The sequence below is a fragment of the Glycine soja genome, chromosome 10 (genome assembly GCF_004193775.1).
Source record: "Glycine soja cultivar W05 chromosome 10, ASM419377v2, whole genome shotgun sequence".
NCBI lineage: Eukaryota > Viridiplantae > Streptophyta > Magnoliopsida > Fabales > Fabaceae > Glycine > Glycine soja.
In genome coordinates, this window is record NC_041011.1 from 41,343,149 (window position 1) to 41,366,584 (window position 23,436).

The window sequence follows — 23,436 nt, forward strand, 5'->3', positions numbered from 1 at the left end:
AAATATTTGAAGACCCTAAATCGCCAAGGCAGCTGGCGTTTTCACCCTAAATCGCCAAAGGCCCTGGCGTTTTCCCTGCTGCACTGCACCTTCACTAGACCTGCAAAAGCTGCACCTGCTACGCATAGGGAAGCGCTGGTTTGACCAGCGACTCTACCCTGCATGGCCAAAGCGCCATTGCAGGTGGCGACATCACTGTTGTCGCCAGTGGCAGAGGCGACACAGCCACGTGTCGCGTGCCTGAGTGTGGCGCTGTTCATGCTAGCGATTTGCATGAATAATCCCACTGTTCCTACGTAAAAAACAGCACCCCTCTGGTATTTGTTTAAAAAGAGCCCTAGTCTGAAAAATATTTTCTAAATGAACCCTAGTCTGGGAAATTTGCCTGTATATGCATGTTGGATTCTTATTGTCATCCCTGTTTAAAGGGATTAGGAACGCACAATGTTATTCTTCTAAGTGTGATTGTAACTTATTTGATTTTATGACAACTTAAAATGACTATGTTATAAGAGCTAAAATTTATATCAATTACTAATACTGGTTGAAAAAATTCACTTACTAATTATTATCGTGGGTATAAAATTATCAAATCTTTATAAGAAAAACATTTAAATAAATTAATAATTAAATAATATACAAAATTATGTAATAATCTGTGCAAATGCACAGATACCGTGCTAGTACTCCTATAAAAGATCATTAATTGAACTTGATACCACCAAAGCAATTTGACATAAAGCTTGCTTGCTTATGCTAATCTATACATTTTTTTAATGATTTTTACGAAAATAAAGTGAGTGGGATTTGTGCAAGCCAAGTACAAATAGACTAAGAAATAATATACATTATCAACAAAAACAATATATATGAGTAAATATTTGACGAGTTTACAATATGACGTAAGAAACTCAAACAATAGATATATCACAGAGAAATTTATAATTTCACTCAACCACTTACAATATATTCAATGTACTTGTAATAATTTTATAATCTAAACTTACATTCGTATCACACCATACATGTTGATTCAAAATCATTAAAGTCGACTTCATGGAAACTTTATCAATAAGATTATATAATTACAGTAACATGTTAATTCACATTACTGAACACATCTTAACTGGTAAAAAAAACAATACATCTTACGTTGCAAAAAAATCATTTCTTGCAATTGATATCGAAAATTAAGATGAAGAAAGAAATATTTGAAGGTAGTTCGATGACAGTTTTTTTTTTCTTTTCTAAAGTCTACTCTATGAGAAAATGAATAGGAAATGAAGTTTAGATGTGTTTGGAATAATTAAATGATACTTATGGTTTAAATAAAAAAATATTCACCATGGTTCAACATCAAATCATTTTCTTAAAATATATAATATATTAGCATTGAAAATGCAAGTAATATATATTTTTTTGTGTTTCGATATTATTATGTTACCTATCAATTATCATACCCCAATGAGATTACGAAGAAAAGACTTATTTGGATAATCTTATAAATAGATAAGAGAATGGTGTACATCTTTCTAAAGTCAGATCCTTGAACTTGGTTAAGAAATTCATTTTGGATAATCACAAGTACCAATATGACCATAAAAAACCTTTTGCTTCTCAACAAAAAAGTATGTTTAAATCAAGAATCAAGAATACGAGACAATCAAAACAACATCTCTATTATTATTAAAGAACGCTTAGCGATCTGATATTTTGTTTGACGATAAAGAATACTTATTCCTTAATAACATAAAAATTTAAATCATAAACAATTATTTTTATCCTTTTACTCTCATTTGGATATTTAATCTGCATTAATTGTCACCAAAAAATTTGTGATCTGTTCAATTCATAAACTAATTACAAGTGTTTTGATACGTTCTATTCATGAAAATGGGTCATGTTGAGGTGAACTGTAAAACAGACACACAGTAAATCATATCTAAGAGTTGAATACAATTTCGAGGTTTCAATGTTTAATTCAAATTTTTTTTAATATAACTTAACATCACGTGAAAGAGCCACAAAGAACAAATAAAAAAACCATGGCAGCAACCGTATACTTTTTGTGAAACTAAGTGGCTAGGATCAGTTGTGAACAAAATCCAGAAGTTTGATAGGGGGGGAATTCATAGAACCAATTGACGTTCAATCTTAGAAACATGCGAATGTGCATAATTTGAATGGGTTGCAAAATAGAAAAATAGATCAAAATCACATTGATTTGTATTAAGGAATTAAATCAAGAATTACAATCCACTCTCACAGAAAACCTAATGTTCGAAACACGAGTAATTGCAGGGAAAATTTTTCCCAATTTGTTAAAGCAGATAGGGCAAACAGATAACAATTAAAAAGCTAAGATGCAACGCTAGGAGAACATAAAAAATGTTGTTAAAATCCATGGGCTAAATCTCATGTTATTAGGCAATGAAAATCAGAGGAAAACACACCCATAACCCCAAAACCTAAAAGCAAAGCAACTGGAGCGAGGTTAACCGAGTTAACGCTATGAATCCATGTGCCACCGCTGACTAAGATTCTCGACCGTAGATAAGACTTAATCAAACGGCCCACATTTAAAATTGGCGAAACGTTCCCGATCCGTGTAACCCCGATTTGCACCAATCAGCGCTCGCCATTTCCCTCTCATCCTTTTCTATATAAACGCCTCGCACCTCAATCCCCCTCATCCACACCTCTCTCTCTCTCTCAGAATTTCTATCTATCTCTTGTTTCAATTTCAACAACGGTTTCTCCTTTTTCGTTTTGAGTTTCAATCAAGCCATCATCATGTCTACCGCAGCGCAACCCAAGGCCAAGAAAACGGCGTCGTCCAAGAAGCCCCTCTCCCACCCTCCCTTCGCCGTGGTACTTTCCCAAAATGCTCTCCTTCAAAATCAATTCTCTTAGTTTATTTCTTTTCCAATTGTATTTAATGTGATTATTCTGTAGATGATAGCAGAGGCGATTGCGAGTCTGAAAGAGAGAACCGGTTCGAGCCAATACGCGATAACCAAATACATCGAAGGGAAGCACAAGGAGTTGCCTGCAACCTACAAGAAGCTTGTCCTCGTTCATCTCAAGAAATCTGTTGCTGCTGGCAAGCTTGTTAAGGTGAAAAACTCCTTTAAGCTCGCACCGACTAAGCCTGCTCCGGTTAAGGCCGCTGCTCCCAAAAAGCCAACCAAAGCTGCCACTAAGCCCGCTTCCAAGCCCAAAGCTGCTACTCCTAAGAAAAAGGCTGTTGCCAAGCCCAAGTCCAAAGCTGCGGCCACCACTGCCAAGCCCAAGTCTAAGCCCGCTAAGGTCGCGGCCAAGAAGGTCGCTGCTAAGCCAGCTAAGAAGAAGACACCCGTAAAGGCCGTGAAGAAGCCCAAGAGTGTCGTGAAGAAACCTAAGAGCGTGAAATCACCAGCGAAGAAGACTAAGGCTAAGACTAAGAAGTGATGAATTGGATTGGGGTTTGGTTTTGGTTTGGCGTTATAGTGTTATGCATTTCGGGTTCATTCGTAGTAGTATAGGTGAATATATTTTTAGAAGAGTATTGATGTAAATTCCTTTTTCTAGAAATTCAACAAGTGTTCTTGTTTGCATTGAATACAATTTCGTTTTCTTTACGTCCAAGTTGTATGAAGGCTTATCTATGATTTACCCAATTGATCCTTTGTTGCATTTTAGTAGCGGTGTGCGGCGATTTACAATTGTTCGCAATAATGCCCCGATAAACATGATGGTTTTTTCGATAAATTGAAGTTATGATTATTTTTTAAACTATAAAAAATACAGTCAAATGTTATTTATTCGTTATGTGCTTTATGCAGTCAGGTGGCATAAGCAGGAATTAATTAATCTTGCAATAGATATAGCGTTCGCAACAGAAATTCAGAAAAGTTAGCGTAAAAGCAAGATGTGTACAATTTCTCTCAAAGGTTAGCGGTGATGACAAGGAATATTTGGCTTAAATATCGCAGCGTTTGGTAACTAGTGGAACATTGTTGCCCAACCTGTTTGCTGTATTTTTTTAGTTTGTAGCCCGTTTACTTTTTTGTTAATAATATTCCCAGTAAAAAAATGTAGATTTTAATATTATACTATGAATAGAATAGAGTACATGACCAACTGGTGAATACTATTTCGGTTATCAATTGTTTTGAATATTTATCCTAGAAATAATTAAATCTTAAAATTTGCTTATCAATTACTATAAAATATTTTCTTTATTTCACTTATTATTATCATAAACGTCCATCTCTTTTAATTCATCTACAATTTCTAATTTTAAATAAAACAATTTTTTAAAATTGTTATCACGATTTTGTTTAAAATGCCACCAGAAATCTTATTAAAACCACCTCATAGCACAAGTTGTGCAACAATTTAAAATATAAATTATTTATTGAACAATACATATTGTGAATTTAATTATACGAAAAAAAAATATTTATCCTATATAATAATAAACTAAAATTCTAATTTATATTACTATAAATACATTTTATTTTTTAATGACATTTAATAATTTTGAGATTAAATTTTAAACCGTGCAAAAACTTATTTAAGATCAATTAAAAACCATCATTTGTCATTAATCTTGGTATCGGCGGGGTCCCATCCCAAGCTCCAGTGCATATGCATAGTTTTATGTGCCAGTGTGTGTTCATTCTTCATAAGTCCGTGATATTCTTTTAATAGCAATACTAATCTAAGATTCGAACACGTAATCTCATTTAATTTTTCTTGTGAATCCTAGTCTCTGTTCGAAAATACAAAACTAAAACCGTAGAACATAAAAACAAGAAAATGTCCAATTGTGGAAAAACAAAGGTGCATATCATAATCACATGATAAGAACACGCAAAACACACCCAATTTTAGCACCATAGAAAAATCCGTATAATAAGAACCCTAATGCTCCTGCAGAAAGCAGCTACTTTATGGGACTAGTCTGGGAAACATCATAATCATCATCATATTACATCAATAACTCTCATTATATAATAGGAAGAGATACCGTGTAGCAATATTATAAGTTACAAAACATATACACCATTGCAAGTCACAAAAGTCAGTCCCCATGAAAATGAAGTGATGAAGGCTATTTCGGTCTCAACGGACATGATTGAACTGGAATGTCTGCATTTGCGTGGTCGGTGATCTTAGGAGGAGCCGTTTTTGTTTCCTTATCCTCTTTTGTTCGTTCTTTAGGTTTGCAAACGCCATTGCTGTTGCGTCGAATGTTGTTTTTGTGAGGGAAAGAGGCATTTGAACCACCCTTGGTGTGACCTACAGCTCCAGTGCTGTGACGCCCTCGACTACAAACTTCAGGAGATGGGTTCAGAGCATCCCCAAGGCTCCTTCTCCGACTTAGCTTTGGTGATTTTGGCCGAGTCAGTGGCAGCTGTCACTCACCACGCCAAACTCAATGAATCATTTAAATCAAAAAACTCTTCACATTGGAATGAACCCAAAATGAATGTTATGCATGACAACAAATGCATACCTTCTTTAGTTCAGTCTTAGGGGGAGGCGCTTCATAGTAGAAACTTGGTACTGGATTTGCTTTAATTACCAAGTTCTTTCTCAACTGCTTGATGGCTGCCTCTTGTTCTTCCTATCATTGTTAATTACGAAATATAACAGTAAACAAGTTGTTTGATCAATTCAACAAAAGGTAACATGGGAGGATAAACATAAAACAAGTATGCGTCCTGCAATTACAAGAGAAAGACCACTGCACCTTAAACCTCGCCTCATACTGGTTTTTCTCTTCTCGAAGAGCTCGGTGTTTCTCCTCCAACTTCAGATAAAACTGGAAAGATACATCAGACATGGATCAATAATCTGTCTTAAAAGAATATAGAAATGAGTTAACTTGTCAGTAAATTTTATACCTCCCTACGTTTCTCTGCACGTTCGGAGCATCTAAATGTAGGGGCTGAACCATGAGTTACCTTAGATCTAGCTGTGCGCATAGACATAGCACTAATATTTGTGGTTAAGGAACACATAATGATGGAATAACAGTTGTATTATACTATGTGTAGGTAATGTCTTGACTACATTTGGATGGTTTCATAATCCAAATTTTCCATTAAAACTCATAAATAAGTGCTAAATGTTTGAGATTTTAGAAGCGTCACTATATCAAAGATGGTTCTAATGCACGTAAAACTTGCTTTGTTAACAATAAGCCATCAAAATGTCCAAATTTAGGATACGAGGAGGCGACAGACCAATTATCTTCATCATCATAGTTCTTCTTGTCATGTTGCAAAGTCTTTCTTGATGAAAAAGGAGAGTTTGGCTGAAAAAATGGAATTTTTATTTTGTCAGTAATCTCATAAAAAAAAAAAAAAAAATAGCCACAACGGCAACTTGCATGACACCATGGCAAACATCAAAACATATAAATAGGTAAATCTGTTAACATAAACCTTAACAAATTAGCAATATTTACAAATAAAACCATTTATGTATTTGTTTGGCCTGGTATTTTGAGCTTCTTAATGCATGCCTCAAATTTTAATGAATGGCCTATAAATTATCTTCATTTTGTGCTTAAAAAAATTCTTTTAGCATGCTTACTTGTTTAAATGACAACAGGTGGAGAAACTAATCCTCTGTCTAATACACATATCACACACAAAAAGGAAGATCCTAGTTCTGTATTTCGCCAACAACTTTACCTTCTCATTCCAAAAGTAAAACTAGAAACAACCTATTAATAACTTAAACGCACAACATGTGCTAGGTTCATTAAGCATCCATGGCTCTGTCAAAAAGAGTACTTATGAATTGAAGTGATTCATGCTTCAAGATCAACATGTGATGGCATGACAACAAGCAGGACCATCAATTACCTGTGAATTCTTTGATGAGATAGGTGAGAGCATGTTGTTAGTGTTTGGTGATAAGTTCAGACCAGTTGCATCAGCTTCAGCATCAACAATCTGTGTGTGGGATCCATGCTTTTCAGTAACCAAATCAGATGGATGTGTAACAAGGTGACTAGTATGCTCTTTTCTTGCAGCAGGCGAGCTTAACTTTTTACTGTCACCCATTTTCTGCACTTCAGATATCTCAATCTCCTCCTCAGGCAAGTCAGTATTACAGTTTGTTGCTTTGGCACTCAAACCATCCATCTTCTCTTGGCTTTTTTCAACAAAAGAGTTAGCTTTGGTACATTCATTTACCTCGTGATCCTTCGCCTGAACCTTAGCTGCTGTCCTTTTAGGAGAAATGCACACTTTATCATTAGAACTACCATTTGAAGCTGGTATTACGCCATTTGGCTTCTTGTCCACAACTTGCATTCCTGTAACTTCTCTCCCCATGATCCTGCATGATATAATTTACAGGGTGAGTAACACAAGACTCAGACAAAGATTATTGTAGAAGTGTTCTACTTGTAAAGGAATAGGTTTCTTCTATCAGCACTAAAAGTTCAAGAAATACTACACAATTAAAACAGAAGACTATATATACACGCCCTGCCAGAAACCAAACAAAAAGCTACTTCATATGTTTATGGTCAGCTTAGTACACCGCCCTTAAAGCGAAGGTGAAAGATTCAGGAATGAACTGAATATCTTTATAGAGATTAAAAAATTAAAAGGCAGATAGAAGTTACTGCTTCTGAATAAGTTATAAACAGATCCAGGAATGAACCCGGTTCAATAAGAAAAAGTTGTTCATATGAATATATTTCACTATTATTAGTGATTTAGATAATTTTATCAACCGCCCTATAACCTTCAAATGTTGAGCTAATTTTTTCCATTCCTTTTTACAAAAACTCCTCATCTTAAATGAGCTTTGACGTGGAACAAGAGTAAACGGCAAGAGGAGACATTATAAGGCATAATTCTACGAAATAACTGCATAACAATTCAGAAGAACGCAATTAAATTTCATGTTAAGAGCCAAAAAGAAAATTAAGAAGCTACTCCAACATGATCTTCAAATGAAAGGAAAAAGAAAACACATGTTTACATTGTAGAGTAATCAAGTGAATGGAAAATGAAAAAAAAAAATAAAACCGTTTCCCTTTGGTCGGAAGAACAGAAAGGGAGACGCAAAAGGACTAATTCGATAAACTGAATTCAACATTTACATGTTTTGATAACTCGAGTTAGAAAATAAACCTGAAAATCAAAGCTTTTTAAGAGAAATGAAACAACATGAACCCAACAAATGAAGAAATCAACCGAAGAAATAACAATAGGTGAAAAAATAAAAACATAGAAAAGCAAAAAGGAAATCGAATTCCACTTTTGACCCAATACGCGTATCCCCATTTTGAAAAGGAAAAGGCCACACTTTGGCGGTGAAAGAAGATGAGGTTCTCGGGAGCTGCAAGTACTGGTGAGTGTCAAAAACAACGAATCAGAAGAAAGATCAAAGAAAGGAAACACGCTGAGAAAAAACCCACATCGAAAAAATCACAGAAACAAGCGCAGGAGAGTGGAAATGGCAGATAAATCTGTCCACAGTAGCGCGAAGCAGAGTTAAGTGCAACAGAGATCGACACCCACATTGTAAAGCAGAATAAAACCAAAGAGAAAACGGTAACAGAATAAGTTAAGAATGTGAGAAATGTAGCTTACAGTTGCGACCTGATCTCTCAAGATCTCCTCCTTCTTCTTCCTCTGCTTCCTTCTTCTTCTCTCTCTCTCTCTCTCTATATGCGTGTGTGTGTCTCTGGTTGTGTGCTTGTTTTGTTTTATTTCGTTGTGGGGTGGGTGCCAAATGCAAAGAAAGTCCAAAATTTATGTTTCAATAATATTCTTTTGCTTTATCAAAACCCTTCTTTTTCTTTCTTTTTTATTCTCACTCTCCCCCGTCCGTTTGTGTTTTTGTTCCTTCGTTGGTTTAAGGTTATTTATAGATGGTTTTTTAACGGCGATTTTTCACCGAGGCACTTTTCTCCGTTGTTGGTTGTCGGAACCGAGGAGTTGACGGCGTTAAATGACAGTGTCACAGTGGGGGTGAACTTTCACCAGAGTGAGGTTAAAGTCAAATGAAAATTAAAATGTAGAGTAAAAGGGAAACGAATGATACAGTCATCAAACAGATAAGGTATCTAACTATCTATGCTCAAGTCTTATAGATATACCTAGATATAGCCAAACAATTATAGACTAGTAGACCATTATCTGCACAAAAATAATGCACTATCCTTTCTTCCAATTTCTTTTACATTTTTCCACACTTAATAATGGTTACCTCGATCAACTTATTTTTTTAAAAAAAATTAGTTATATGTTCAATATTTAGTTAAATTAAAATATTGGTACCAAAGAAGTCTAGTTAGTTAAATAATATGCACAAATTATTATATTTTTTCTAATGCCTAAGTTTCATTCCCATAGATAAAAATAATAAACTAAAATATTAGTTTTTTTATTGAAAAATATTAGTTTTATATATGCTCATTTTGTTGTAAAGCAATGAAATACCATTTTTTAGTAGGTAGAAACATTAGGTGAGTTAAGACTGAGGAACTCATTAAGAATAAGATATTCATACTTATAAAGATATTTTGTATACCATTTATCAACAAAGATCTCATATTTCTTAAAAAAACAAAGTTGTCACATTAATAACAAAAATAAAAAATTATGAAATGCCATGTGACATTTGAGTCTATAGTTAAAAGATTTTTATATTTATGATTAAATATTCAAAATGTATTAATAATGTAAATATTTTTTGCTATTATTAGTTAAGATTGACATATATAATAAATTTATTAATTTTTATAACAACTTCTTAAAATGTCATGCTTACACTTATTTGGTTGAGAGTGTAGATTTCTTTACATAATTAAATTGTTTTTTTTAGACAATTAAATCTGTTTATTAGAGAGGAAAGTACAAAATCATAATTTTACATTAAAAAATACCGAATCTTACGGGACTGACATTTTATATTTATGTAAAATTAGATTTTTCGATATAGATAATGTGTATTTTTTTATTGAAAACAATTCTATTCAAATAATGAGTTAGGTTAAAATAAATTTATATTAGTTAATGCCCATGTTAGGTGGTTTTATAATGTGATTTGCTTTTTTTTTTCTTTCTTAATTATATATCCCTATTTGATTATTCAATAATACAATCAGCTCATCTGAAAGAAAAAAGCGATATATCCCAATTTAAATGTTATGTTATATTTTCATATTTTACTCGGCATTCAAATTAATGTCGTATCAACATCATAACATAAAGTATAAGACCGTGATTACAGGATATCAATTGTGAGCAAAGAAAAAGGTAGTTGAAAAGGAGAAATGAATTTTCTGTTATGAAGCCGTTGAATAACTAATCTTAAATATAATTTTTTAAAAACAAACATTTATACTATACTAATATATGAAAGAATTATTTATTTTTCATTAGAATTATGTATTTCATTTACATAAACTTCAATTCAGTTTTATATCATATATAGTATATCATTCATTAAAATGTGAAGTTACTTTTAAATAGTTTTGACAATAATCTAATCATTATATGAAACTTGAATAAACATCCAATTATGGTTTATTAATTAATTCTTTTTTAATTTTTCTTTTATATTCATTTTTTCTTAGATCATATACCACTGTCCTAAAAGAATTTTGTATATGATGAAAAAATTAAACACAAGTAATGCTCTGGTTAAATAAATCATTGTTAGATGAACAGGTCCTTATACGTCAATCCTTCAGTTTTCTAGATATATATTGTTTTGATATTATTTTATAACATTAAAGAACAAAAGAAAATAGATATTTCTTTTAACTTGAAGGAAGTGGATTTCTTGTTTGGGTATTCTACCTCCTTGTTTCTTGAAAGTAAAGCGAATTGATAGGACGATCATAATGATTAAAAGTCATCATATTCAGGGACAGGTTTAAGCAACAATCTCTCAGTCTGTCTAAGATAAGTATGTTTCGGAAGGGATAAAAAATGGTAGCTGGTGGCCACAGTAACAGCAAATCAACCTTCTTTTTACTTTTCCCTTCTTTTTTGTGGGGTGTTTGTTTGTTTGTTCTACTTCCCCCTCTCTTCTCTCTTTCTGTTTAATAACTGTCCTGCCATTTGACCAAACATTAAAATAAAAAAAAAAAGGTTACGTTAGGCACCCAATTACTACTAACTAAGAATGATGCATACTCATCAACTCAACCGCTACAACCATTTTCACGCAATTCAGACCCAATAATTTGTACTGGATGCTACCGTGGAACAACATTGTAAAATCACGTGACAGATTAAATGTAACTTTCATTTCTAACTCGTGAGTATTGTTATTATGGACCTGAAATCTGTTCCTATGTTTTCCCTCTAATGTGTCTCTCTGGGTGTGGACAAGGTTGAGGCTTGATAAATTTGCGTGACACTTACTAGCTACTTAAGCATCATGCTCAATAAACGACCCTGCCACTAAACTGAAGATTCGATGTCATTAACATGGTCATTCAAGTGATATCAATTGAAAGATGCGTGCGTTCCAGCCTTAGAAGATATGTATAGAAATGTGACACAAAAATATGACAGTAGTTCTGTTTGCCATAGAAAAGTGCACGTTAACCTTCATTCCATGTATATATATGATTGATGGTTGATTCATAGTCCTCTTGATCTCTTAAAAAATCCCAAGCTTCTTTCTTAAGATAAAAAGTAACGTCTTGAAAATGTAATGTTTAATGTTAGTTAGGTATATAATCAATCAATGAAAAATACACACCATTTTGTTTTCTTCCGGATGAGTATACGTTGAAAGATATTTGCCAAATTAATGTAAACAAAAGTTAACATTTTCTTCTCTGCGATAATTGTTAACAAAGCATCATCAAGGTGAATGTTACTTCTCAAGAGTTTTGATTTTAATACACTATCAGTCTACAATACTTTTGCTGTTAATTACATTATTTCTTAATACCGGTACGTGTTGCAATTAATTTGACTAAAATATATAACAATTATACATAAGTTAACATATTCAATTATTTGACGCAGTTATATACTTAAAGACTCAAACTTAAAATTATTAAGTTAAAATAATCTTACCAATTAATTCACACACTTAATAATATGCGAAACTATTTTAACACATCAATTCTAGAAATTAATCTTATACTTCACTATAAAAACACAATTTTAACACTGGAAATTTACTTTGGTTCCTTGAAAAAGTAATATAGTATGAGAAACAATGATGCTTTTGTAAAAAGAAAATTTGAAATGAACATTCTACATCATTGCCTTAAAATCACAGGACAAAAATGCCAACAAAGCAGTTTATATCGCAAGGTATGTTCAATTTTTGAATATGAGCTAGCTCAATTGGTAACTTCTGCGCTTTTTCATTATAACTTGCTCCCACACCTTCTTATATAGTTGCAGCACAGAAGCAAGGACACTTTTTCTCTTTTTTCTCGTTTTGCTCATCTTCTAAACCGCCTTTCTCCTTTTGAATTTGAAGGTGCAAAGGAGGTAACTGTATCTATCTGATACTGATACTCGTCCATTTCAAATTCCCCTATTAAAAACTTTGTGGATTTTAGTTAGTGGGAACTATTAATAATAATTTCATTATCAATTTATTGATCATATTATTTAGTAACCATACTGCGGCACTTGTAGGTAGATAGGAAAGCCTTAAAAAAGGAGGTTCCTTATTGGCAGCAGAGTATGAGTCGAATCCCACGTATTAATTGTTTGTTTAATAATAGCATAATGTTGGTAATATTGTTATTTAATGTGGATCTTCAAAAACTTCAATCGACCCGATGGTAGAAAATTGTATCAATCATGGATAACATCTTGCACTGGCTTAAATTAATTGACCAAATTATTCATTACCTATATTCTAAGAGCTTTTACTTCATGCCTTGCATACATTGTTATATACCATCATAAAGTTTGAAACCAATATCAACCTCCGGCTGCTATATGTATATCATCTTTGAACTAGAGAGGGTCAAAATTACTGATCAAAGACCGAATATATAACTTTCTGTCAGAATGGTTGTAATAAGAGGCAATGAGACACTCTTCGCAGTCACTTGTCTCTAGACATTCTTTATTGATCTATGATATGGTTTTGTATTAGTACCTCATCTCTACATATGGTTGTGGTTTGTGAACATTTATAGAGACTTGTGTCTTATTGTTTAATGTCTATCTATTACGGGAATCTATTCTCTTCGTAACTAGTTCCTAGCTTAGGAACAATGTAGAACCTTTGAACTTTGAACATGAAGTATGCTACTATACTATGATTTGCCAAGATTTGCTTTACCGTGCTGCTTATTCTTTGGTTTTGCACCGACGAGGAAAAGGAAGACTTGGAAAAGATGCTTTGTCCTATTACTTTTTTATTTCCTCGCATATGGTACTCATTATTTTAATGTTTGATACTATTACATTTTAATCGTTTAATTTCGTAAAAAAATTCCTTTCTCAACATATATTAATAGTATAAAGTAATGCATATTATAAATAAGTTTACAAGTATTGACCAAATTTAATTAACCTTTATTTTCAAACACGAGCCTACTTTTTGGCCCTCACTTTATAATAGTCCAATTTTTTTCTCCTTTCATGATTTCCACAAAGTAAAAAAAAGTTGAACCATTCGTTTGTATTTAATAGACGTTTCCACTTAATTATCCTTAATCTATTCAAACTACATGACTTATTGGCTAATTGCTGAGTGATGTACAGCAGTTTAGACGGTGTGAAAATAATTGAAGAAAATTCCGAAGTGTAAGTTGTCATGGGGAATTAATTATAGGTTATAGGATGGCTCCCTTTACTTAAATTCCCATCTTATGGAACCTCCTCTGTCTCTACAAGCTAATTGATTCAATTATTCATGTACGATCTCTTTGAACTACTTTATTTTTTTCTGCACCCAAAACTAATGGCATAAACAACGAGTCTATGTTAGCAATAGAATGGATGACTGAAAGGGGTTGGAAGATCAACCAGAAGTAGGCAGGGGTTTCGATTGCTATTAAGTATTAACTTCTAAAATTCTAATACGTTTTAAATTATTTGATATATAAACTTAAGCCTCACGATCCATGGCATGTACATACTATGTTATTTGTTATGTCCGAGGTACAATGATTAATTTTGATTGAATTGTGTAATTGTTTTAATCGAGGTACGTCCTTCAGTGATTAAGATGTGAAGTGTACATACGAAAATTCTAATATCCAAAGCGTGTGAGATATGATATGGCATTGTGGCAAAGATTAAAGTACTTGCAAAAGTATTCCAACACTAAATTATAATAATTTTTATTAGACTGATCGTGTATAGTAATTAGATACCTAACATTGTTGATATTTGTTGTATTTATAATGAGAGAAGGTTGAAATGAGTTGAATTTCCTAACCCAGAACTCAACGATTCTAAAGAGAAATATTATTCTATTTTGGTGTAGTGGAAATGTAACTTCACTCCAAACCAATATATACTTTTTTTTTTGTTTCAAGGTTTATTGTAGCATTTTTGTGCCCAAGTAAGAGTGTTGAGCGAGGTCAGTATTTAGCAAATTGGATCCCAAGCAAAGTTTACGATAATAGTATGAGATCATATAGTTGAGCCTTTGGCATCTCTACAAGCATGGTGAATCTTCAAGTTGATTTGATGGTGTTGAGTTTTAAAGGAGATTAATCAGATTATGTACGTAAGTATCTGTAAATACGGAAACACAGTCTGCTTGACAACACTGGATGTACTTTATTTATAAAGTATAGCGCTCAAATACAAGCAAACTAGCTAAATATGACATTCAAGCACATATCTAATTTACTTGATAAAGAAAATGTTAAATATTTTCTAATGATATTAAATACATTTTTTATTTAAAACTTTATTATAATAATAGTACTTAAAGATTAATAAAAAGGTGTTGTAGGAGAATATAATATTATTTTTTAATTAATTGTTCTCGCATAAATACTTTTCTATATAGAAAAATATATGTACACATTTTCTTATACATACTTTTTATATAAAAAGTAATAGATAATTTTATTGTATTTTTAAGTAACTCAAATTAAATATAATTTTTTTTTCATTTTATATATAACTTATAAATAGTTGGTCTAAATATTACTTAATTTTATTCTCTAAGATTTTAAATTTAAATTTTGTAAGTGAAAAAAATGTGAATAAGAAAAAAAAATACACCAAAAGTGATGCGTCAGAATTTTTTATGTAAATTCTATCAAAATCTATCACTAAAATCACTAAATGCTCTGTATTAAAAAAAAGTTCAGTATATAATAGTATAGAAAACCAACAACAACTAGCTTTCCAAATGAATTTCCTAAGCAACCGACACTTCCTTTTTCTATTTTGAGTATAATTAATTAGTGCATACTAACGCATCATTATTCGTTAATAATTACATGGAACGCGTGGGTTTTAATTGTATATACTACTTTAATATTTTATGGACAAATAAGTGTCACCCAACACATGTTATTTTCAATCAATTTTCTATGCCTTGAGATCTTAGGAGGCTAGCTAGTGCAGTAACTTAATTAACCCCTCACCCTATGATAGTTTCAGATTAGGGACAGGTTTTATCATAGAATAATTATTTCAATTAATCTGTGCACAGTTGGGTTTCTCTTTATACGGAGTATTATGTAGTTAAATTCTTATTGTATATATAAAAAAGCCTGATTTTATATATGTAGATTACCTTTATGCTGTTGTTACTGTAAATAAAAAAAAAACCTTTTATGCTGTGGTTGACCTGCATGTTCCAAGCAAACAAACAAAAATATTGTATGATAATATGCATTATTTTGGAGGATCATCATATCAATCGTCGTCATAACACGTTTTTAAATCTCGAATTAGTCTTATACTATGATACATGTACTATAGTACTCCATATATGCCCGTAAACATGCGTATTTAATATTTATATGTAAATTAGAAAATCATGAGGACGAGACATGAAAGCTTAACCGATGAATGATTATACAGTTGTGGAAAATGATATAAAATTTTACATATGCCAAACCTATAAGATGGAACCATTGCCAATCAATTTTCCTGCAATTAATTTGTCAAGTTAATTTCATCAACAAGGTATCCCACGCTGATGTCTTAGCCGATCAACCGTCTCTATCGCTCAACTGAAAAGATGTAATTCTCAAGAGAATCATGGACAATAATTATTTTCTAATTAACTTGCGAAAGTTTTTCACTTGAGATAAATATCCGATTCTTAATTATAGACACTTATAGAAAAAGTTAAATAAATATTACGTGTAGTTAAATAATAAAATGGTAAGGAAGGGTTTTAGCCACCTCAAATTTCTTTTAATATATTTGTATGTGTAAGTTCACAATAAAGAAATTATCTTTTAATTTTTTGCTTTTAAAGCATGACCTCTCAAACAATACAATTTTTCCTTTGATTTCCGCTACTAATGTTAGACAAAAAAAATATAAATAGGTTAAATATAAGTTAATCTTAAATTTTTATAATTTTATTTTATTCTTATAGATATTTTCCAAAATTATAAGAATGAATTGCCAATTTAGTTCTAAAAATTATAACAGTAGACCAAATTGGTTCCTAAAATTAATAAAATAATCCCTAAAAATGTACATTAACCATCAATTTAGACTTTGAAATTATAATAAACACTCAAATTGATCCTTCAAATAAATAAAATGGTAAAATAATATTAAAATTGTAATTTATCAATCAATTTAGTCCTTAAAATTTTAATGATCGATCAAACTTGTCCTTAAAATTAAAAAAAAAAAATAGCAGTTTTTTTTCTCACGTACAACTAATCAATCGCACGTACAATAAGAAAAAAGATATGAATTATCACACAATTAGGTGTTGATGTTAAAGGGAACTAATTAATATAGGAACATTATTTGCAATCCGTATTAATCAGTTTGGTATAATATAAAAGATAAAGTACCAACCCATCTCTACACAAACAATACCTATAGTAAATATTAAAAAAAAAACAAATAAACAATTACAAGAAAAATAGAAACTAATTTTATTAAAAAAAAACTAAGGAGTGTAATTACTAGGATGCAACAAAGATTTCGTTAGAAACTCTTATATAGTCTAAGTACTATCACAAATAATCATTTTTAATTATGCTTAGGTGGGTTGACTGGGTTATCCATCAACAAACAAGCACGTTGAGAAGTTTAATTAAAAGGAAAAAACCCATGCTATATGATTAAGCTAGACATGATTAAGCTAACCCATATATCTAATGGCTTTAATTTATTTATGCATGATATGGGAGAGACAAATCGTTTTGATATTACCAAATTTGACTTTTTCTGCTATATGTTGTTGTTGTGTTTAATTATATGGTGAAGGTAGCTGGTGGCGATGTTCATGCAGTAGTCAGCTTCGTTAGATAGAGGAATTGTCACAAAGAAAAGGACTAGTAGTAGTGCAAAAAGGCCTTTGCTTCCACGGAACTGAGCTTTACAATAATCCTATTTATTTATTGATCGCACGTGTGGAAATAGATCCTCTCCCTCCCTACATTTGAACAATTTATGAATCTTCCTCTGCCGTCAAATCTTTTTGCTTACAAGTTACAAGTCATAGTTTTGATTTTTTTTTTTTCATATGTTTTAATAAGATTTCATTTTAATTATCTTCTGCATTAGTTTTTTTTTTATCAAAATATCTTGAATTGTCTCTCATTCTCTCCTATGGAGATTAAAGAAGATGAATGAAGTCACAATAATGTTAAGAACAAATCTTAAAAGTTATTATAAATACACACAAATTTAATACTTATTTTTCTACATTTTAAATATATTAGATGTATTTGATTTTCTATTAATTTGTTTTTATAAAATAAGATAAAATATTTTTTTATCCCTTTAAAAAAATTGAAGTTCAGTTTTAGTCTCTAAAAAGTTTTGAAAATAAGATAATTTCTATTTAATATATGTTTTTAATTTTTTTATTACATCAATAAATGATAAGAATTACATTAAAAAAGTTTATGCATATAAAAGTTTAATTATTTTTTGTAAATAGTAAATAAAAAACAAATATCAATTATGTGGATTAAAAATATTGTTCAACTATTTAAAACAACGCTACTCTTTTGTGATGGATATACTGCGAATAATTTTAGGTAGTCTGGACCACCATACCAATGTGGCAGCACGACCTACATGCATGTACAGTTGTCAAAAAGATTATAATAGGTTTTGCAAATTAAGAGTGAAATTAAATATGCACGTGTTTTCTACCAAAAAATGCACGTGTGCCTATTATTATGAAGAAGATGTCGCATTCACTCAAGTGAATTTAGATTTATTTTATTATTAAGAAATAAAGTTTTCTAATATCATCGTAATTATTATTTTTTAATTTAAACGTGTTTTGATCCTTAAAAACATGCCATTTATAAATTAATTTATATTTCTATTTTATTACTTTTAGTCTTTAGAAAATTCCAGTTCCTAATAAAGAATTTAAAAGGAGACATTTTTATCGAATATAAATATTAGAAAATAAAAATAAAAATTAAAATAATCATATTTTTAAACCAAAAAATAATCAATTTTTTTGTCGATAAAATTATAATCAAATAGATGGCATCATTTAATTGATTAATATTCTTTTCACATTATCAATAAATAAAATAAAAAATTTACATGCAAGAAAAGAAAAGGATCTTAATCATGTTACGCAACTAATATATCTATGTATAAAAATTGTTCAATTATTTGACTAATTAGACTCTCTTATAAAGAGGAAAACAATATTGAGGATATGAATGATTTCTATTTTCAAAAATTCACTTAATTGAAAAAGAAAAAAAAAATAAACACTTATGTTAAGTCATGTCTCACCATACCTAATACAACTCTAATTTCCTTATGACTCATATCGAGGTAGAATCACAAAATAAAACAAGAAAATGAAAAAAAATATCTTAGAATTGTTATTTAAAATAAGGAACGAACTAGAATCACATAATAAAATGAGAAATGATTTAGTTGATTGTAACGACCTAAACTATTTTTACTTAAAATAAACTGTTATATTTTTTTAAAGAAACAAATCCTACTTGCTTTTTAAAAAAAACAATTTCATATTCTCCTATAATTAAAGTTATTTAATAATAATAACTCTTTCATCTTCACATAATTCTTCATCTTGGATCTGGTAAAAGATGAAGTATGTCCATAAATTATATTGATGGTCATTTAGGTGTAGCCATGCACACCATGCAAGACACGCATAATGACAGAAGGAAAAGAAAAAAAAAGATAAATTAGAAAACAAGTAATGGGTGTAATAAATTTCTGTATCAATCTATCAAATTGCAATATATGATGCCAAAATATATTTTCTTCAAAACAACATTGCGTGAATAATGCTAATGTGACCAAAAAGATAATAGGGTGAGGTGGAACTGTGGAAGGGCTCCATCATGCTTGTGTGGTGAAGTAGGAGAAGGGAGCAGAAGAATCGGTCCACTGGGGTGAGGGGCATTTTCGGCAACCCAGACAAAGAAAATAACGACCATGCAGATTTTCGCGTCTCAATTGCTACCATTTAACCAAGGAACTAATTTTACAGTTTACTCTTACTCCGTCCACGCCCCCCTAATATGCCGCCACGTGTTGTGTCATCGTCACCTATATAAGTGAGTCTCTAACCCATTCCGCTACTTTACCGTTTAGAAATACAAGTACAATTTACAATGGCGACTGTAGCTGCTGTTCCTGCTTTAACTGCAAACGATTCCCACAAGAAGAACAGAATTCAGGTTTCCAACACTAAGAAACCTCTTTTCTTTTACGTCAATCTCGCCAAGGTAATCACTTTCTTATGTTTATCGAAATTTCATTTCTCTTTCTTTCATTTACGTACATGAATTTAGAGTTATGAATTATGATCAATTTAATGGCTAGCTGAAATGATTTTTCTTTTTTTTTTTTTATGCAGAGGTACATACAGCAGCACAATGAGGTTGAGCTTTCTGCTCTTGGAATGGGTACCTCTTTTCTCAAACTCACCTTTCCCTTCTTTTGGACAAAACACAAAATTAAAGATGCTTCTCATTCCTTGTATAAATTTCGTATTGTAAGCGACTCAAATATGAGGAATTGAATAAAGCTGAGCTTGAAATCCTACGGCCAAGGTTTTAAATATCAGTCGCAATTATGGTCACAATTTCATTTCATTTATTGATACGGCTAGCAGTTCTGTACAAATGTGATTAATGTGGCCATGATTATGACCGTGTTGCAAATGCAGACACTTGAAATCCTTGAATTTGCGAGCAAAATCACGATGGCAGACTGTTTTCTTAAAAAACTTTTTCCCATGCGAGATATTTTGCACGCCCAATTATTGGACTTTTTGGTTGATTGTTACTTAGTACATATTATTACATTCTTAAGCATTTTTAAAGCTGAAAAGTCTATGCAGTCTCTCGGTATGTTTTGCTCAGCTGTATATGTAATAAAAGGGATTTAGTCTCTAATAATGGCATTCATCGAGTTGATTAAATTATCATGCATGCCATTATTTTTTACCACGGTGTTAGTATTGTTTTGTACTTTGTGTCCAATGTTTATGCATTCGGAGTTATATCTGTACCCTCTCATCTCACTGTAATTGTTTCTCAAAATCATGGCACATGGCTGGCATAACGTCCAAGAGTTCACATGATTTTATTTTATTTTGCTTGATACTAAAACACTGAAAATATGAGTTAATTTGCACACATTCTGTCATACTGATATAACATCCTCCATTAATTGAACAAATGAAATGTTCCCTGCTTCATCTATTTCCACTCCAAGTCCAAAACTGATATAATATTCTGCAAAAATGTTGACATGTATGTGTGCAGCTATAGCTACCGTTGTCACAATTGCAGAGATTTTGAAGAACAATGGACTTGCCACTGAGAAGAGTAAGGCTTCTTCCTCTTTTCTGTTACTCACATCTGTATGATGATGATTGTAGCTACTCCACTCTAATCAATATCAATCTTGCAATGGAACAGAAGTATTGACATCTACAGTTGGCATGAAAGATGAGAACAAAGGTCGTCTGGTACAGAAGGCAAAGGTGAGCTCCCAATGAGTTTTAGACATTTGGGTCTGTTTGCGAACCAGTTGCGTTCGCTTTGAAGAAAAAGCTTCCCTCACATTGCTTTATCTATTGTGTGCCTTGGAATGCCTGTTTTTCCATTGAACGTGGTTTCAACGCTTAACCAAACACACACTTAGTTTACTTACTTATAAGGCTTAAGCTGTTCACTTTGTTTGGGTGCTTTATCTCTTTCTTTTTTCTTGATGTTTTAGATTGAAATTGTGCTGGGGAAATCTGACAAGTTTGACAATCTGATGTCTCCTCCTGCCCCAACTGAATCAGAAGAAGCAGCAGCTGATGATGATGACAAAAAAGAGTGACAAGTATAAGACAGTCCAGTCAATGTAAAACTGTTGTAGTTTACATTCTGAGTCTTTTGTACTGTTTGCATTCATAGACGTAAATAGGGGAGTAGAAAAGGGTCGTAAATTTACAATGATAAGGCAGCATTGTGTGTGGTCAAAGTTGTAGAGCACATATTTTCATCATCAATTTAGAATGTATTTCTTCATTGCACATATATGATTGTGATGATGAGTACATGACTGGTGGGTGACTCTTAAGCTCGCTCATTATCCTATTCAGTTCAGCCAACCTGCTTTTTTTATTCTGAGGTGTTACAGAGATTTCCACTTTATCTGCGATTTTTCCCATTAATCACTTTTTAGAGGTGAGCTTACGTTAACAAAAATAAACGAAACCACTCATTTAGTCATCTCGTAAACTCAACCAATAAAAAGCGAACATAATTCTGTTGCAGTTTGCCTGTGATACAGATTTTAATTTTTCTCGTTTATAAACAAATATACTCTTTAACACACGATTTTCTGGATTAATAATTTCAACATTGTTCATACTTAACACGTCTACCAATACCATTGTTAATATACTCTTTGAGTAACATTGTTCATTTGTTCATAAGTATAACTGCATGTAACAATCTTGAATTACTCAATAAGCACAAACTAAAAGGGAAATGTTTTTTTAAGGCAAAAGAATTTTATTAAAGGAAAAAGGAGAGAAAGTGCATCTATAAAGATAAGAAGACAGCCTCAAAACAGAGACAAAGCAAAATAAATCAAGAACGAGAAAAAATAAAGAATGCTGCGAACCCAATTTGTATATATGAAATCTTTTCTCTCTCTCTTTTTTTTTTTTACTCTTCTTGAAACAGACATTAGCTGAGCACATAGCAAATCCCGTAACATAAATATAGGGATCCTACTATTAGTACCCCATCTTTGCAATTCAAACCGCCCAACTAACTAAAAAGACTTATATATCCCCACGCATTCTCCTACACCCCCCTCCTTTAGAAAACCAACAGTCACATACCCCTAACCTCCATACCCTCCAATATCTCAATTTCTCTCCTTTGAAGCTCCCTTACCGTCGTCGCCTTCATTGTTATGCCTCTTTGAAGCTTGTTCGAGTTTGTTATGTTCAATCATTGTTCGTCATTGTCATCTTCCTTGAGCTCGTTCGAGATCTCCGTCAGGTGGGCTCTGAAGCTTTTTTTTATACATATTTTGAATTTGACAAAAACTTATTACGATCAGCATGATTTCATAAAAGTATCTTTAGATCTCTACTCTTTGTATTATATTATTGCTTTGTACTTATATTATTTTTTGTGGCCGATGTTTGAAAGCATCACTTGCGATCTTCAAACAATATTAGATTTGCAGAAAGTGACCTTCGCACTGACACTTATGAGGATATAGAGATTAGAGAGGGTATTGAGGCCGACATAGGCGAACACTTCAGTAGTATGCACATAGCGGAGGAGGAAGACTTTCCGATGATTTACGTTTTTGTATTTAGTTGTATTTTGTTATTCAACATCGCGATGTGTAGCTATGATGATTTAAATTTGGTTCATTATATATTTTCGCCTTATCTATATTTATCAAGTTATTTTTCATAGTTTAAGAAACTGTTTAATTAAACTCTTAAAAACAAATAAATAGTAAATCATATAACTATAATTTCTCCCATAACACAACAGAAACTTTTTTTTTTTTTTGCATCTTTTCAGTATATATCACAAAAACTTGTTTCCGTTGTGTTACAACTTACAAGGTATCCAACTTCAGATATTTTCATTAAAAAAACTCATTTCTAAAGAGGTGAGGATCTAAATAGTCATTGGTGAGTGCCAACAGTAACTCTCTTATTCTAATCCTGATTTGAGGAGCAGAAGGAAAAAAAGCCCAATATACTCCACATTGATAAATTTTTAGCCTTCTTTTATTTACCAAAACAGTTTATGATTGGAGAAAAATG

The 23,436-nt window shown here is 31.8% G+C and overlaps 3 protein-coding genes and 1 long non-coding RNA gene across 6 annotated transcripts; 3 read left to right on the forward strand and 1 right to left on the reverse strand.

Annotated features, from left to right (window-relative positions):
* Positions 1-2,680: 2,680 nt before the first annotated feature.
* Positions 2,681-3,627, forward strand: LOC114372531 (histone H1-like). The gene is made up of 2 exons (XM_028330135.1): positions 2,681-2,871; positions 2,956-3,627. Exons 1-2 carry the CDS (start codon positions 2,794-2,796, stop codon positions 3,448-3,450), a joined length of 573 nt encoding a protein of 190 aa, XP_028185936.1. The 5' UTR covers positions 2,681-2,793; the 3' UTR covers positions 3,451-3,627.
* A 1,184-nt stretch (positions 3,628-4,811) lies between these two features.
* Positions 4,812-8,851, reverse strand: LOC114372565 (protein WVD2-like 1). 3 transcript variants are annotated; one of them, XM_028330196.1, is made up of 8 exons: positions 8,610-8,851; positions 8,275-8,364; positions 6,864-7,341; positions 6,222-6,307; positions 5,895-5,985; positions 5,741-5,812; positions 5,504-5,614; positions 4,812-5,401 (listed from the first exon to the last, which is right to left on the reverse strand). In XM_028330196.1, exons 2-8 carry the CDS (start codon positions 8,298-8,300, stop codon positions 5,099-5,101), a joined length of 1,167 nt encoding a protein of 388 aa, XP_028185997.1. In that variant the 5' UTR covers positions 8,301-8,364; positions 8,610-8,851; the 3' UTR covers positions 4,812-5,098. The 3 variants fall into 3 exon arrangements, with proteins under 3 accessions (XP_028185997.1, XP_028185999.1, XP_028185998.1); XM_028330198.1 differs by lacking the exon at positions 8,275-8,364 and having other exon boundaries at positions 8,619-8,851; XM_028330197.1 differs by lacking the exon at positions 8,275-8,364.
* Positions 8,852-19,657: 10,806 nt separating this feature from the next.
* Positions 19,658-21,755, forward strand: LOC114372566 (uncharacterized protein At2g34160-like). The gene is made up of 5 exons (XM_028330199.1): positions 19,658-19,861; positions 19,993-20,041; positions 20,906-20,968; positions 21,062-21,126; positions 21,363-21,755. Exons 1-5 carry the CDS (start codon positions 19,748-19,750, stop codon positions 21,468-21,470), a joined length of 399 nt encoding a protein of 132 aa, XP_028186000.1. The 5' UTR covers positions 19,658-19,747; the 3' UTR covers positions 21,471-21,755.
* A 669-nt stretch (positions 21,756-22,424) lies between these two features.
* Positions 22,425-23,055, forward strand: LOC114372567. The gene is made up of 2 exons (XR_003658220.1): positions 22,425-22,648; positions 22,802-23,055. It is a non-coding gene; the product is annotated as an uncharacterized LOC114372567 (long non-coding RNA).
* The last annotated feature ends 381 nt before the right edge of the window (positions 23,056-23,436 follow it).